Source organism: Salminus brasiliensis, chromosome 13 (genome assembly GCF_030463535.1).
Source record: "Salminus brasiliensis chromosome 13, fSalBra1.hap2, whole genome shotgun sequence".
NCBI classification, from domain to species: domain Eukaryota; kingdom Metazoa; phylum Chordata; class Actinopteri; order Characiformes; family Bryconidae; genus Salminus; species Salminus brasiliensis.
In genome coordinates this window covers 3,790,043-3,804,153 of record NC_132890.1, presented here as the reverse complement: position 1 = coordinate 3,804,153, position 14,111 = coordinate 3,790,043, and the positions used below count along the sequence as shown (strand labels likewise).

Genomic DNA, 14,111 nt, shown 5'->3' with positions numbered 1-14,111 from the left:
GCTGTGATGTCATGGTGATTGGCTGGCTAGATTGGTGGTGGTTAGTGTTATTGATCGGGTCATGGAACTGCATTGATTATGGATTCGGGTCCTTGCTGTGCTGCTGGTGGATGGGCTGTGGACATCGGATGCACTGTGGGACTCGTTTCAGCTTCCCAGTTGCAGCATAATGAAGCTGCATTGCGATCCTGCATAGGCAGAAATTAGCATTTTTACCCATCGATTAACGGAGAGACACTTTAATAGTGTAGGCTTTTGTATAGCACCTTTTCCTTACTCCTGGGCAAAAGTATTGGGACACCTGCTCATTCATTGTTTCATCCAAAATCATTCTAAAGATATTAATAATAATAGTTGATCCTGCTTTTGTTGAAGTAACTCTCTCTACTGTCCAGGGAAGAAGGCTTTCCACTAGATTTTGGAGCAGCATTGCTGTGAGAATTTGATTGTCATGATATTGGATGATGATCACCACCCCACCTCATCCCCAGCTCCCCAACCCATCCCAGAAGTACTGGATGGAGCTCCACTATCATTTCAGAGAACACAGTTCTTCCACTGCTCCACAGCTCAATGCCCCTCTAGCCCAGGCCTGGCATTATTGCATAGTGCCAATAGGTTGATGCTTGTCTACACCAGACAGTCCTATTCTATTGGCAGTACTTCTTGACAGGTACTAGACAAGCTGTATGTGTGTGTGTGTGCATTTCTGTGCACATCTGTGTAAGCAATGTGTGCAGCTGAATTCATCAATTAGAAGGGGTGTCTACAAACATTTGGACACAGTACATCAGTAAGTATAGATGCTATTTCAATTCACAGCATAAAGGCAATGTAGTGCTTGGCAGAACGCCTCGTTGGAACTTTACTGGAAATTCTATGGGTGGAAACCTGAGAAGCTTTGTCATTGATTACCCCCTTCCTTTAAATCTCGCTCACCCTCTCTCTTTCTTTCTCTGTGTCTGTTTCTTTTTTATTTACTCTCTGTTAGAAATGTAACATTATCTGAACTTGATCTACATATAGTCGAAAATCCAGTCTCTGTCTAGAATTCATATATTTACAGTACTGATATGACGTCAAAAATCAATATTGTTTTTAGGGATGCACTGAATATTCAGCAAGCAAAATGTTTAAAGGAGTGATTGCATTTGGGAGTGCCAAAGATCATAGTGTGAAGGAAGTAGCTGAATCTGCTGGTGTATTGAAGCAGATGGTCATACAGTTCTACCAGCAGTGGCAGAAATCCCGGCCTACAGGTAATTTTCTTCAGAATCGTGTCCGAAAGATGAAACTGATAGACAAGGTTTCACAGCTTGTTTCACTTTCAGGCAAGAACACTCCGCAGACAACTGCAGACCATCAACATTTGAAGCAAAGTGGCACGCAAGAGGCCTTTTCTCACTTCAGCTCAAGCATGAAGAGAATGAGAATTGAGATTACCTGTAGACTGGGATTTCTGCCACTGCTGGTAGACCCGAATGACAATCGCTTCCGTACACCTGCAGATTCAACTACTTCCTTCACATGGTCTTTGGCCCTGCCAGATCATGCCAGATGTGGATTAGAAGCATTGAGCTTTGGAGCAGTAGAACTATGTTCACTGGAATGATGGTGGTGCTCCATTCAGTAAATTTGGGATGAGCTGGGGAGGTGATCATCCAACGTTCTGACCTCAGTAATGCTCTTGTCACTGAATGCAATCAAATCCTCACAGCAATGCTCCTCCAACATCTAGTAGAAAGCCTTTTTCCCTGGACAGTAGAGACAGTCAATCCAACAAATGGAGGATAAACTCTTTTTAATAGCCTTGATTTCAGAAGAAACAGTGAACGAGCAGGTGTCCTAATACTTTCCTGTCCTAATACAGGTGTCCATGTAGTGTACTTACTATATGCACTCTATGGAGAATTTTCTTGGCTAGCTATATTCCTGAACTGGTTGCTAGCGTTTCTAGGAGTACTTACGCAAGATCCTTTCTGTCTCCGCAGGACTCTCTCATTTTGGAGAAGAACGATTTCCACCACCCAGTGTGTTCATTCCAAGATGATTTCCAGGAGTTTGAGATGATTGATGATGAAGATGAGGATGAAGAGGATGAGGAGGATGGAGAAGCAGATCCTGATGCTCCGCCCTCTCCATCTGCGTCTCCTCCTCCTTCCCCTAGTCTAGGCTCCCTGAAAAGCCGTCCCACAACTCTAAACCTGACCACCACAGTTTCACAGGTACACTGTAAAAATTGTTCCTAGTTCCTTGAAGAACCTTTAGGTTCCTTCAAGTGCTCAAACATTCCTCAAACAGTGCTTTTAGAAATTCCTCAGAAAAAAATTGGATCTTCAAAGAAGTTGAATTAAGGTACCTAGAAAATCTATGGATATTTGGATCGACTATGAGGAGCATTTTTGGATTGATCTCACTGAGATAAAGGTTGCAAAGGCTTTCATCCTTAGGAATGGGTTCTTCTAAGAACCTTTTCTTGAAGGTTCCTTAAAGCACCTTAAGAGGTTCCTCCACACTTTTAAACTGAAGAGCCTCCAACAGTTCCTGAAAAATATTGTCCAATTAACAGTGACAAACACACTTTGCTGCTTTTTTACTTTTAGTCTGAATCTGACAGTTGTTCTTTTCATTCTGTCAAAATGGCTTGGAATATGATCTTTTTACAGTGACATCCATTTAAACTTAAGAAGGATTTTTGAGATATGAGGTACTTATCTCTGTCGTTCCTTGATGTTCCAGGACTCCCTGAACAACAACAGTAGTGTATCTCCACGAAAGTCAAGCTGGCAGGATTCTCTCCGCAATCCCACTTCACAGGGTGACTATTGCTTACAATTTCCTTTGCTAATGTCTGGCTCTCAATACAAGAAATACTACACACTTTCAGAGTCCCAATCGACAGCTCCAATCCTCCACACCTCAGTCTGTATGCTTTCACTGTAGTCCTGCATCCAGATTGAGTGAATTACTACTGTAATTCCACACAGTTGTGGTTAAACTTCGGTAGTTAATCCATGGGTCATGTGCATCCTAAATCATTTCAAATTAGCGTGCGGAACACTTGTGATAAACTCCCCAACTAATCCCCAACCTGAAATCGGGAGACCATTGGCGATTCTCGGGTGAATCAAATCTTGTAGTGTGGGCTGGGCATAAGCTAATTTTAGCTGGCAAATTGACTAGCTGTCAGTTAAGGGCAGCTCAGTCAGTTAAGTAAGGCATGTTTTAAAATTTGAATTAAAATTTTTAGGCATTTTCAGATATAAATTGCTGGAATAAACATTCAAGAACATTCGAACACACATTGTCCTCAAGAGTGAAGAACATGTCTTCATGCTCTTCTCTCCAGTTCCACTCCATTTACAAACCTGTGATGGAAGAATTGTTTCTGACTCTCCTTTTTGCCTCAGGCCGTTTATCTCCTACCCACACTTGCCTTGAGGATGGTACCCACGTAACTGGCACATGCCCAGGGGCTCCTGGCACCGCAGTCTCTGGCAAAGGTACACCCCCAAACCCTCCTGGGCACTGTGGTCTCAATCAGTCACCTGGCAGGCCGCTGCTGTACGACTTTGAAGGGAACAGGCGCGAGCGGCCCGAATACGGTAAAAAATGTCTGACCCCGTTCCTAGAGGCCCATCAACATGAACATACAGTCATAACTGTAAACGTGACGTTGTCAACTTACTCTTCTAAGTGTTCTCACCTTCATTTTCACTCTCGTTCGTCTGTAAAGTATTTTAAGTTGTACTAACTTAAATAGAACTCAGGACCCTACAGTAAACACTCCTCAGTGTATACCTCCTCCTTTAAGCTCTTCTCCTGCCTCCTCGTCTAACATCTCTTTTTCTGTCTTCCCCTGCCTCTTTCCTTTCTGTACTAAGGCTCTTTTGGTCAGCATAACTCCTCTAGTGGCCACGAGATCACCGAGGTGAAACCCACTGTGGAAGTAACCATTGAGGAACACGTGCCCTCAGGCGACGACTGCATTTCCCAGTGCTCCGACACTGAAGTTGACCACGACCTCAATGGCCATGCCAAACACCGACTGTGCAATTCCAGACCGAATGATACGTACACTATCACTACAGAAACTGTGGATGACCCCGAACTGGAGAACGACCTTACTCTGGACGGCACCAGTAAGTGCCTGTCCTCTACGGCACCACTTGGCAATGGTGCAGAGACCCCGCTGTCAGATGAGGAGCTGGACAAAGAGTTTGACATCGACTTCATGGGTAAAGAGAGCTACGATCTGACCTGCAGGGAGGCCGAGGGATCATCCTATGTGGAATTTCCCAGCATAGAACTTGCAGAGCTGGCCGCTGCCTCCAGCCGTGTGTTGTCTAGTCGGTCAGATGTTGACGCAGGAGGTGAGGCTGGTGACTTGCCTCATAATCAACCTGCTGCTGTCGCGAATGACACAGCATCTCCTTCCTCTGACCCTGGCATTGCCGACATGAATGCCAAGCGCTATACAGAGTCGGATCAGCAAAGCGATGACCTCAGCTCCCCTGGATCTGACTCTGATATTGAGGGTGAATTGGAGGCAGCATTCACCTGCGATGGTCCACTGGTCAGTAACATGATTTCATCTATCTCAGAGACGGAGCTGGACCTGACTAGTGAGTCTAGCAGTGGAAGGTCTTCTCACTTGACCAACTCCATTGAAGAAGCCAGTTCGCCAACCTCTGACCCAGAGCTGGACCAGGAGCTTGATGCCGAGCAGGACAGTGGGATTGTTGGTCTGAAGGCGTCTCTTCTTCTGGGCCAGCCTGAACCCATTAAACAGGATCATTCCCCATCACTGGAGCAGAGCCCAGACATCCACCCTCTGGATGATGGACAGGCTCTGATGGGGCTGCAGAATGTGGATGATGAGCAGGATTATGAGCACCAAGCAGACCCAGATGAGACTCTGCCTCCTGCTGTACCTTGTGAGGATAGTGAATCCCAGCAACTGCTGCTGAAGATTGAACCAGACCACAGCCTGGAGAGCTTCAAGCGGTCTTTCTACCTGCCAGTCGGGCCCAGACTCATGCCGTCGGTAGACGACTACGATGGGAACAGTGAGGGAGAATCTGAGTCAGAGTCAGAGGATGAGCTCAGTGAGAACTCAGATTCGCCATGGCTGCTCAGCAACCTGGTCAACAAGATGATCTCTGAGGGGTCCTATCCGATCAGCTGCCCGGAGGAGTGCCTCAAGCGCTCCTCCTCCATCTCTGACACCATTTCACCCTCGTCTGACCTGGAGACAGATACCTTCAACGAAAGCGAAAGCCACAAGACGCAGACGCAGAACGCTGAGGAGGACATGCCGGAACAGCTACCTGAAGGCTCAAAAATGCAACAAGATGGAGATGAAGAAGACAGGAAAGCCGGCTGTGGATCAGGAGGAGATCAAGAAGACAGCAAAAGATTCAGCTCCTGTCTGTACATGAGCAACCCCACCAACGATACCATCACTCCTGTCTTCTTGGAGAGATACCACCCCAAGAACACAAAGGAGGATGCTTTTACATGCCAGAGATTGCAGAAGAATCAACAGAATGAGGAAGAGGAGGAGCCGAATAACGACTTGACGATGGAGAGGATGAAGGACCTGGATTCACCCAGCCTAAGTGAGAGCATCATCAGTGACAAGGACGAGGGACGGGAGACAAGGGTGGATCCTCTGTCTCTGGAAAAAATCACAGAGGTCAAGAACAGTCTGACACTTGACATCCCTACAGCCCAGACCAACCGATGCTTCAGCCTCACCTACTCCACAGACAACGATGAGGAAGATCAGGATGCCTCACCTTTCCTAGAGAGCCTTGACAAGCCACCCTCACCTTATGGAAATGACACTTACCTGGACAGTTCTCCGCCTATCGATGAGAGCGTTCAGGAGCTGCGAGGCTCTTTTGACTCTATGGGTGGCAAACCAATGGATGACTCTTTGGCGTATGACTCGATGAAATACACTCTAGTGGTGGACGAGAACACTACACTGGAACTGGTGAGCCTGAAGCGCTGCACCTCAGTGCTCAGTGAGGACAGCGATGGGCTCTCCACTGTCTGTGATGAAGAGGTAGCCGATGAGGAGGAAGATGTGTACGGGCGGGACCAGACAGTGGGAGTACGGCCTAATCTGTTGTTAAGCTCCTCCTCCGAAGAAGACTCTTCGCCTGAGGCAGACCTACCATTCTCCAAGAAGTTCCTCAATGTGTTTGTCAACAGCACATCACGGTCCTCCAGTGAGTCATCTACCCACATACACATGCACACACATAGCAGAATTAAGTGCAGATATATACAATATGGACAAAAGTATAGGGACACCTGCTCATTCCTTGTTTTTTCTGAAATCAAGAGTATTAAAAAGAAGAAGAAGGCTTTCTGCTAGATTATGGAGGAGCCTTGTTGTGAGGTTTGATTGCATTTAACGACAAGAGCATTAGTAAGGTCAGGACATTGGTTGAACACCACCTGACCACATTCCCGACTCCACATCATTCACTATCATTCCAGAGAACACAGTTGTTCCACAGCTTTTGGCTGTGGGGCTTTATACCCCTCTAGCCCACACCTGGCATTAGGGTCATGTTAATCTGCTCCACAGGGTCCTATTCTATTATCAATACTTCTCTACTAGGACTAGACAAGCTGTGTGTCTGTGCAATTGCACATCTGTGTCAGCAATAGGTACAAATTAAAGTAGCTGAATGCATTAATTAGAAGTGTCCACAAACATTTGGACATATAGTGTACTCATTGACTTGCATGGCTGTCTGTGTGTGTGATCTAGGCACAGAGTCATTTGGGTTGTTTTCCTGTACTATAAACGGAGAAGAGCGAGACCAAACTCACAGAGCGGTCTTCAGGTAAGGTCTATCACCTGGATTGCGGTTTCTTCTGGACCGGATTAAACAGTTCCCAGTGACCTGTCATATGCTCTCACCATTACTCCTACAGGTTTATCCCACGTCACTCAGATGAACTGGAGCTGGATGTTGACGATCCACTCTTTGTTGAGGAAGAAGAGGATGACTACTGGTACCGTGGCTACAACATGCGCACGGGGGCTAGAGGCATTTTTCCAGCCTACTATGCCCATGAAGTCATTGGGCAGACCAAAGACCTGATGGGTGAGAACCGGAACAGTATGCAGGTCTATGTTGGCTTGCCTATGTCGTGCACTTTCTCCTGTCTGGTACTACAGGCTCTTGTTTGCTGCTTATTGTTTCCACAGCAATGAAGAGAAACCCAGCCTGGATGGAGAGTTTCACTGTGCAGTTCTTGGGCTCGGTGGAGGTGCCTTATCACCAGGGCAATGGCATCCTGTGTGCTGCCATGCAGAAGGTGTTGTAAACAGGACAAAACTTCATGCTCATCTACTGAGATATTCTCCAGTGATCAGCCTTTTTTTATTTACATTTCTGTGTTTCAGATTGCCATGGCGAGGAAGAGGACGGTGCATCTTCGTCCACCATCTCTGTGCGAACTGGAGATTAGCTTGCAGGGAGTCAAGCTGGTCATGAGTCTGGAGGATGAGTATGACCTCTCAGAGGAGGTGAGAGAAAAACAGGGAGGGAGGGAGGGAGGAGTGAGAGAGATGACAGATGTCACAGAGGAAATGAACGAGTGAGTATTTCTGTGGTGTGTAATGCCTCATCTTCCTCTCTCTTTACAGTTTGACAGATGTAGTCACTTTTTCCAGATGAAGAACATCTCCTTCTGCGGATGCCATCCCAAAAACAACTGGTAAAAAATACCGTCCTCTCCACACTTTTGTAAAATACAGGGAGTTAAAGTAGGTGTGGAGACACCTCACTCACCTCAGAATGCTCTAAATTATGCTCTAAATTAATAAATATGATATTTGTTGGGTTTCATTTTAGCTGTTTTTGCATTTTCTTTGCCAAAATTTACAAAACTGACAAATATACTACCTAATAATTCTAGTTTTTTATATATATAAGATATGATAAGATTTCTTTATATATATAAATATATATTGCTATTATATTCTATTCTACCTTTTATGTTTTATCTGGTTATATTGCCATATTATTGGACATACATCAAAACATTTTACTACTAGTTCTACCAAAACATGAGAACTCCCCATTAAAACCTTTATATTTAACATATTTAAACATCTAGACGTTTGATCTTCATGTGATCAACACTGAGAGATGGAGGTAATCTAACTAAACTCACACACCTGAAGAAACGTCTTTAATCATCATTTATCAATGGAATTAATAGAAATGTATTTTGTTCATAAGGAAAATGTTTGACCCCCCCCCCACACACACACATTTATTACTCCTTCAAATGTGTAGAATTAGAGCCAGCTGCAGAACATCAGCTGCAGATGATCAGAACATGGTTGGAGAGGATTATTCTGGAGGAGTCTGGAGTCTTATTTAAACCTCAGATGTTTAGTCTGGTCTGATCTTGATTGATGGTTGAAGTGAGGGGTGAAGAAGATCACCATGGCCAGATCCAGAGAGCTCTCTGAGGCCTTCAGAAAGTCGTTCCACTGTCGTTGTTCATGGGACGTCCTAACGTTTTCACATGACTAATGTAAACATGACAAATAACTTTCATTTGATTTAAATAACGCCTTATATTAAACACATCATTCTCCTCATCAGCATCCAAGCCCTGCAAGTGTCTAACACACATTTTGACCCACTTCTGACGAGTGTTGTATAAAACTAAGTAGCTAAAGCTTACAAATTCACTAACTAAGCTTTAAAGCTTTGCTAACCCCAGTTTTCGTCCTTTGTTCTTCTTGTTCTGCAGCTACTTTGGCTTCATTACTAAACACCCAATGCTGAACAGGTTTGCTTGTCACGTGTTCGTCTCTCAGGAGTCTATGAGGCGTGTGGCTGAGTGCGTGGGGTGAGTCAAAGGCCTCTAATGCTTTCTTGAAACACTTCTGCCACATATTAGACACTCCAAGACTAGTGCTGGGGGAGAAATTCAACACCTCAGTGATACTGATTGATTTTTAACACACAGAGTAGTGTGACAGTACACATGTGTTCAATACCAATTTTCACTGCTTAAAGCAACATTATGTAGCATTATCTTATGGGGAGTAACAGTGCATTACACTCTCCAACCTGTAGAGGGAGCCTAGGAGCGAAAAATTACAATTCTCACAGAATGCTGCTTTAAATATATTTACATCTATCAGCTTAAGTGAGCCAGTAAGAATGCTTGTTATAAATCTAGACTGGTGATTGGATGATAATCCATTGAACTCAGTTAACCCGTTAAACTCCTCTGAACAGCCGGGAATTCCTGGCCTTATTTCCCTACTGTTATAATATATAGAGGAATAACTCCAGTTTGCATTGCTTTTAAAAAATCCAAATGTCAATATCCAACTGCTGGGAGTGATGCTGTGACTGCTTCACTACCTATAAAACAAATAAAATAAAATGAAGACCTTAAAGAGTGCATGGGAGCAGAAAGAGCCCTCGCTATTGAGAGTTTCGTGACGGGGCAGAGGGATGAAAAATGGCTGTATGGGAGATGGAGGACAGGGGGGATGGATGAGAGGATGCTAATTAGAATGGTGGTTCTGTACTCCATCACGGACCCATGGAGCAGACTGCAGTGTGAATAATTAAAGATTCCCCTGAATCCCTGAACACAGGCAACAGACACAGAAGATGAGTGATGACCCCTCATCATGAGCGTGAAACACACAGCCCCGTCACATTAATATGACCTCATTAGCAGACACATCACTTACTCTCAAAGTGTCAAGAGGAGGAAAGGCTAGGTTTCATCTGTGGAGAAGCATCTCAAACCTGGATGAAAAAAAAGACCCTCGCATTTACAGCATTTGTCTGACGCTGTTATCCGGAGCTGTTACATCTGAATCAGGTCACATGGGCTGAGTTAGGAATGTAAAGTTTTGCCCAAGGACTCTAATTGGTGTAGGATCATGTGCTTGCCCAGTCAGGGAAACCAACCAGGAAGGCCTGTGTGTTAGTGATATCGGTTGTTGTTGGTCTATATACACATATATACATGTGGGTGAATGTGCTGTGATTTGGGGTTCTATAGCATATGTGTGTGTATTAGCATTAGCGCTAGTGATACGCGTATTAAAATAGCCCATTTTAAAGCATACAATTAAATTGGCATCTGCTGTATCGGTATCGGCCGATGCGCCTGCACTGATATCGTATCGGAAGGCTAGCATCTGGTATTTCCCCTGAGCAGCGAACGTATTTGTGTGTGTGTGTGTGTGTGTGTCTATTGCAGACGAGCGTTTCAGGAGTATTATCAGGAGCATCTGGAGTACGCTTGTCCCACAGAGGATATCTACCTGGAGTAGAGGAGGAGAGAAGTTACCATGGCAACCGCTGTCCATAACGACAGACGTCTGTTTCCGGGTTCGGCCACAAGGGGGGCGACTGGTGGCCTTTACTGGATGTAACATAGGCCTCGACTTTTCTCTCTGTCTCTCGATTTTCTCTCTCTCTGTCTTTGTCTATCTCTCTCTCTCTCTAACTCGCTCTACATGAACTGAGCAGAACACGTAGGCTCGATCTTAGTGATGCGTCCATTTGTTTACCTCCTTGTTTTTGTTTACTCTTGTTTTGTTTATCCTCATCCTTGAAATGGATTGCCTGTTTCTTTAACTTTTGTATGATGTAGATCCTAGGGACATGGCTTGGTTGAGATCCAATGCGTTATTTTGGTTTTAGGCTTTTTTTGTTTCTTGTTTCTTTCCTTCTCCAGACGTTTAGAAATGACAAAATATGACTTCACATGTTTTAATGCATGGCTTCGAGGGTTATGCTCACAGAATACACACATATACACATACAGGAACAACTTAAACGGTAAGGAATTTGCCATTTCTTTAAGAAGGATGGGTTTTGTTTGTAAATATGTATTCGTTTGACTGAAATATGCTGAATTAAGTTTGTACTGAAATGGACAGCTGGACGGGCGTCGGTACTGAACAGGGATTTAGTAATTTAATGACTGTCTGCTCGCCGTAGTGGAAGGTTCCGTGTGCATTCTTACTCTTACCATGGTGTAAATACTGTATATTTAGAGACAGTAGGTGACTACTACGGACGCTTCGTTCCATTACTGTATGTAAGTAGCACCCTCCATCAGCAAACGGGAGCGTGGAGAGGATTGCAGGTGACCAGGAAGGCCTGTGTGTTAGCCTGAGAATGGAGAGCCAGGTAGCATCGGACGGTTGCACGGTTCTGTAGATACTAAACTGTACTGAATTGCTCGAAACCCGGCTATAGCTTTGGTAGGCCGTCCCCTGACCACTCTTGTGTAGGCTAATCCTCAGGCTGTGCTTCAGTGCTTATGCTGCTGAGTTGCTTAGGCCCCGCCCCCACTCCATGCATTGAAGGCTAACAGGTAGATATGTGTGTAAGCAGCCAGAGGGGGGCAGCGCTCATCTGACCGATTACTCCGCAAACGGCAAAGGCCTAGTTTACCATCAGGCTAAATTAAAGGCGTAGTTACAGTTTACTAGCAGTCGAATTAAGCCCTAATTAAGTCACATTTTTGCTGTCAGTTCAGAATGAAAAGCAACATTTTACAGCTTATATTAGTTTTTGCGCACATATTCATTGTACTGACCACAGTAATGCTAGGCTACAACAGCAGACGTGCATCGAAATGCTTAAACTTAACATTAATAAATGAATGACGTTCCGGTTAAGACCAGTTGATCGAACCTGCTCTCACAGTGCAATTTCAAATAGCATAGTCTACTACAGAGAGCATATTCCACCAGATAGGTATGGCATAGGCCACTCTGCGTATCTCGATGTCCGTCTAATACGCACAGTATACAGTAGCAGTGCTTTCTTTTCCACCCTTAGTCTTATCGGACAGACAGACACAGTGCATGTGTTTTTCTGCTCCTTGGTGTTATCTCTAGTCCTTGCCCTAACCTTGACTCCAAAATCACTCCATTGTACACAGCAGGGTCATATCTCACAGAGCAGGGAGCCCCCTGCTGGTCTGGTGCAGTTATTACAGCTAATCTCCCACATGATCGGATCATCAAACCAACAGCAGGGCAACATCGGTACATCTTGAATATAGTAACTGGTGGTGCTTAAAAAAAACAACAGTCTAGATCAGTGGTTCCCTATTTAGTGTTTATCCTGCTCCCAACTCACCTGATCCAGCTGAAACGCTAATCAGCGAGCCTTTCCTAAGTCCCTGAGATAGCATACGGGGCAGGAGGAGGCCTTTCAGGATCAAGGTTGGGAACCACTGGTCTAGGGGGTCGTGAATGATGATGGTACATGGACAAATAGGCCAAGCTGCTTCTCATCGTGCTGGCGCTCAATCATTTCCCCAGCTCTCCTATTTACACGGATTCTTGCGTACAGCAGGCTGGCTTCATTATCCCAGTGTAAGTCAGTAGGTCATGAATACAACTATGTATCTCTTAGGCTGGACTTAATCACAGCTGTAGAAACCTGTGAAAACACTTGAGGCCGCTCCCGTCCTGCTCACCCTAGTCACCTGACTGCCCCTGCAATCCCATTCCATCGTTACGTGTTCATTCGTGCTGATGATACATGTAGGGGAGGGCTGCGAGTTTTAAGACTTTTTGATGTGATTTGCTGTCAGCTAGGTTGCTGTAAATACTCTAGAGTTGAGATGACCATGCCGTGTCCTTTTCGTTGAGTATGTTATTGAAATAAATATGTAAATTTCAAAGAAATAATAAGAATACGAATAATAATGGTGACAATGATAATCTACCACAACCAAAAGGCAACCATAAGTGGTGGGGGGTGGGGGGATTTGGGAGAGGGGGAGGTCAAAAATGTAAATTGATTGAAATGATTGAGGCATTTGTATATTTTCTTTCAAAGCGCTTCAACAAAATTCGCTGTACATCCGTGGTTGGCAGTGTTGTCACAGTGTGCTGAGTAACATGTGAGTGCTAAGACACATGCCTGTGAATCAGCTGTGTAATACCGTCATTCATACACATTCAAGTCCACACCCCACCACACCTTCACGTTCATGCTACCTGTCCTGTCCAGTCAGCTCAGTCTGATTCTTCACTGAGGTGAGCATAGCCGGCTCAGACTCCTCAAGGTCAGGAGGACACTCATCGGCATCCCAGATTTCCAACTTCCAGCAGCTGTTTTCCATTCAGACATTACTTCATAAATGTTCGTCGACTTGTTTCGTCCGCATTTTAGCATTTTAGCATCTTACACTCATCTATTGGCCATAAAACCCCTTATGTATTATTGTGGCAGAACAGCTCATCCACTTCCGGACTACATAAGCTTGGGTAGATGAACGAATACAGTCAATACAAAACCTCTGGACTTCAAGTACATAATGCAGTCCTTCACTGTATACCAAGACCAACAGCAGCAGTATGACAAACTATCTATCTTGTATCTTTAAAAATTAAACTTGTAAAAACCAAAAATCAAAAAAACAAAAAAAATTCACTGCCTTGTCATGGATTTGGTCTTATGAATAAAATACTATATGCTTGATGTCATCAAGGCGTGTGTGTGTGTGTTTCTCTGTCAGTGTGGGTGCACATGTATTAGGTATTAGAAGATAGCAGGCCGGCCTTACACCACGCGACTTCTTGGGGGAAATTTGCCAAAGACAGATTTCCAATGAGTCTTGCTGGAGTTGTAGCACACTCCCATCATATAGATCGTTGGATGTATGGGGGTCAGGATAGCTGTCTTGACGTTCCAGTGAGATCAACCATGTTTAATGTTGATATGATCCAGTTTTTAATTGGCTTTAGCCCACGGCTGGAATTAGACATGGTTCCAATTGGTATTTTTGGTATCACTTTACTTGGATGGTCCATTGTAGATGGTTTGTTTACTGAATGTAGTAAGGGATTAAAAGTTAGGGTTACATTGGGTTACAATGTTGATATGACAAAGTTTTTAATGCTGCGGAATTCTGGTAAATACAAGGTCCCAACGTGGAAATTGCACATGAACACCCACTCAGGTCGTAATTTCTAGTGGGATAACTGACCTTCTACCCTGTAATACGGCGGAGAAGACAAGACTCGTTCGTTTGTAAGTCATTATTTTTTAACAGTGCAGCTGCTG

At 44.5% G+C, this 14,111-nt stretch overlaps 1 protein-coding gene across 2 annotated transcripts in view; it reads left to right on the top strand.

Moving 5' to 3' along the window:
• The window catches only part of mapk8ip2 (mitogen-activated protein kinase 8 interacting protein 2), a 46,961-nt gene extending 33,430 nt beyond the window's left edge, over positions 1-13,531 (top strand). The window contains exons 3-13 of one of the 2 annotated variants that reach the window (XM_072695262.1): positions 1,992-2,225; positions 2,740-2,818; positions 3,411-3,503; positions 3,885-6,239; positions 6,791-6,866; positions 6,958-7,130; positions 7,235-7,344; positions 7,433-7,555; positions 7,676-7,746; positions 8,797-8,895; positions 10,276-13,531. In XM_072695262.1, the coding sequence (XP_072551363.1) occupies positions 1,992-2,225; positions 2,740-2,818; positions 3,411-3,503; positions 3,885-6,239; positions 6,791-6,866; positions 6,958-7,130; positions 7,235-7,344; positions 7,433-7,555; positions 7,676-7,746; positions 8,797-8,895; positions 10,276-10,348 (3,486 nt within the window). In that variant the 3' untranslated portion in view covers positions 10,349-13,531. Of the gene's footprint in view, positions 1-1,991; positions 2,226-2,739; positions 2,819-3,410; positions 3,606-3,884; positions 6,240-6,790; positions 6,867-6,957; positions 7,131-7,234; positions 7,345-7,432; positions 7,556-7,675; positions 7,747-8,796; positions 8,896-10,275 lie in introns of both variants that reach the window. The other variant, XM_072695261.1, reaches the window with a different exon arrangement.
• Positions 13,532-14,111: the final 580 nt, after the last annotated feature.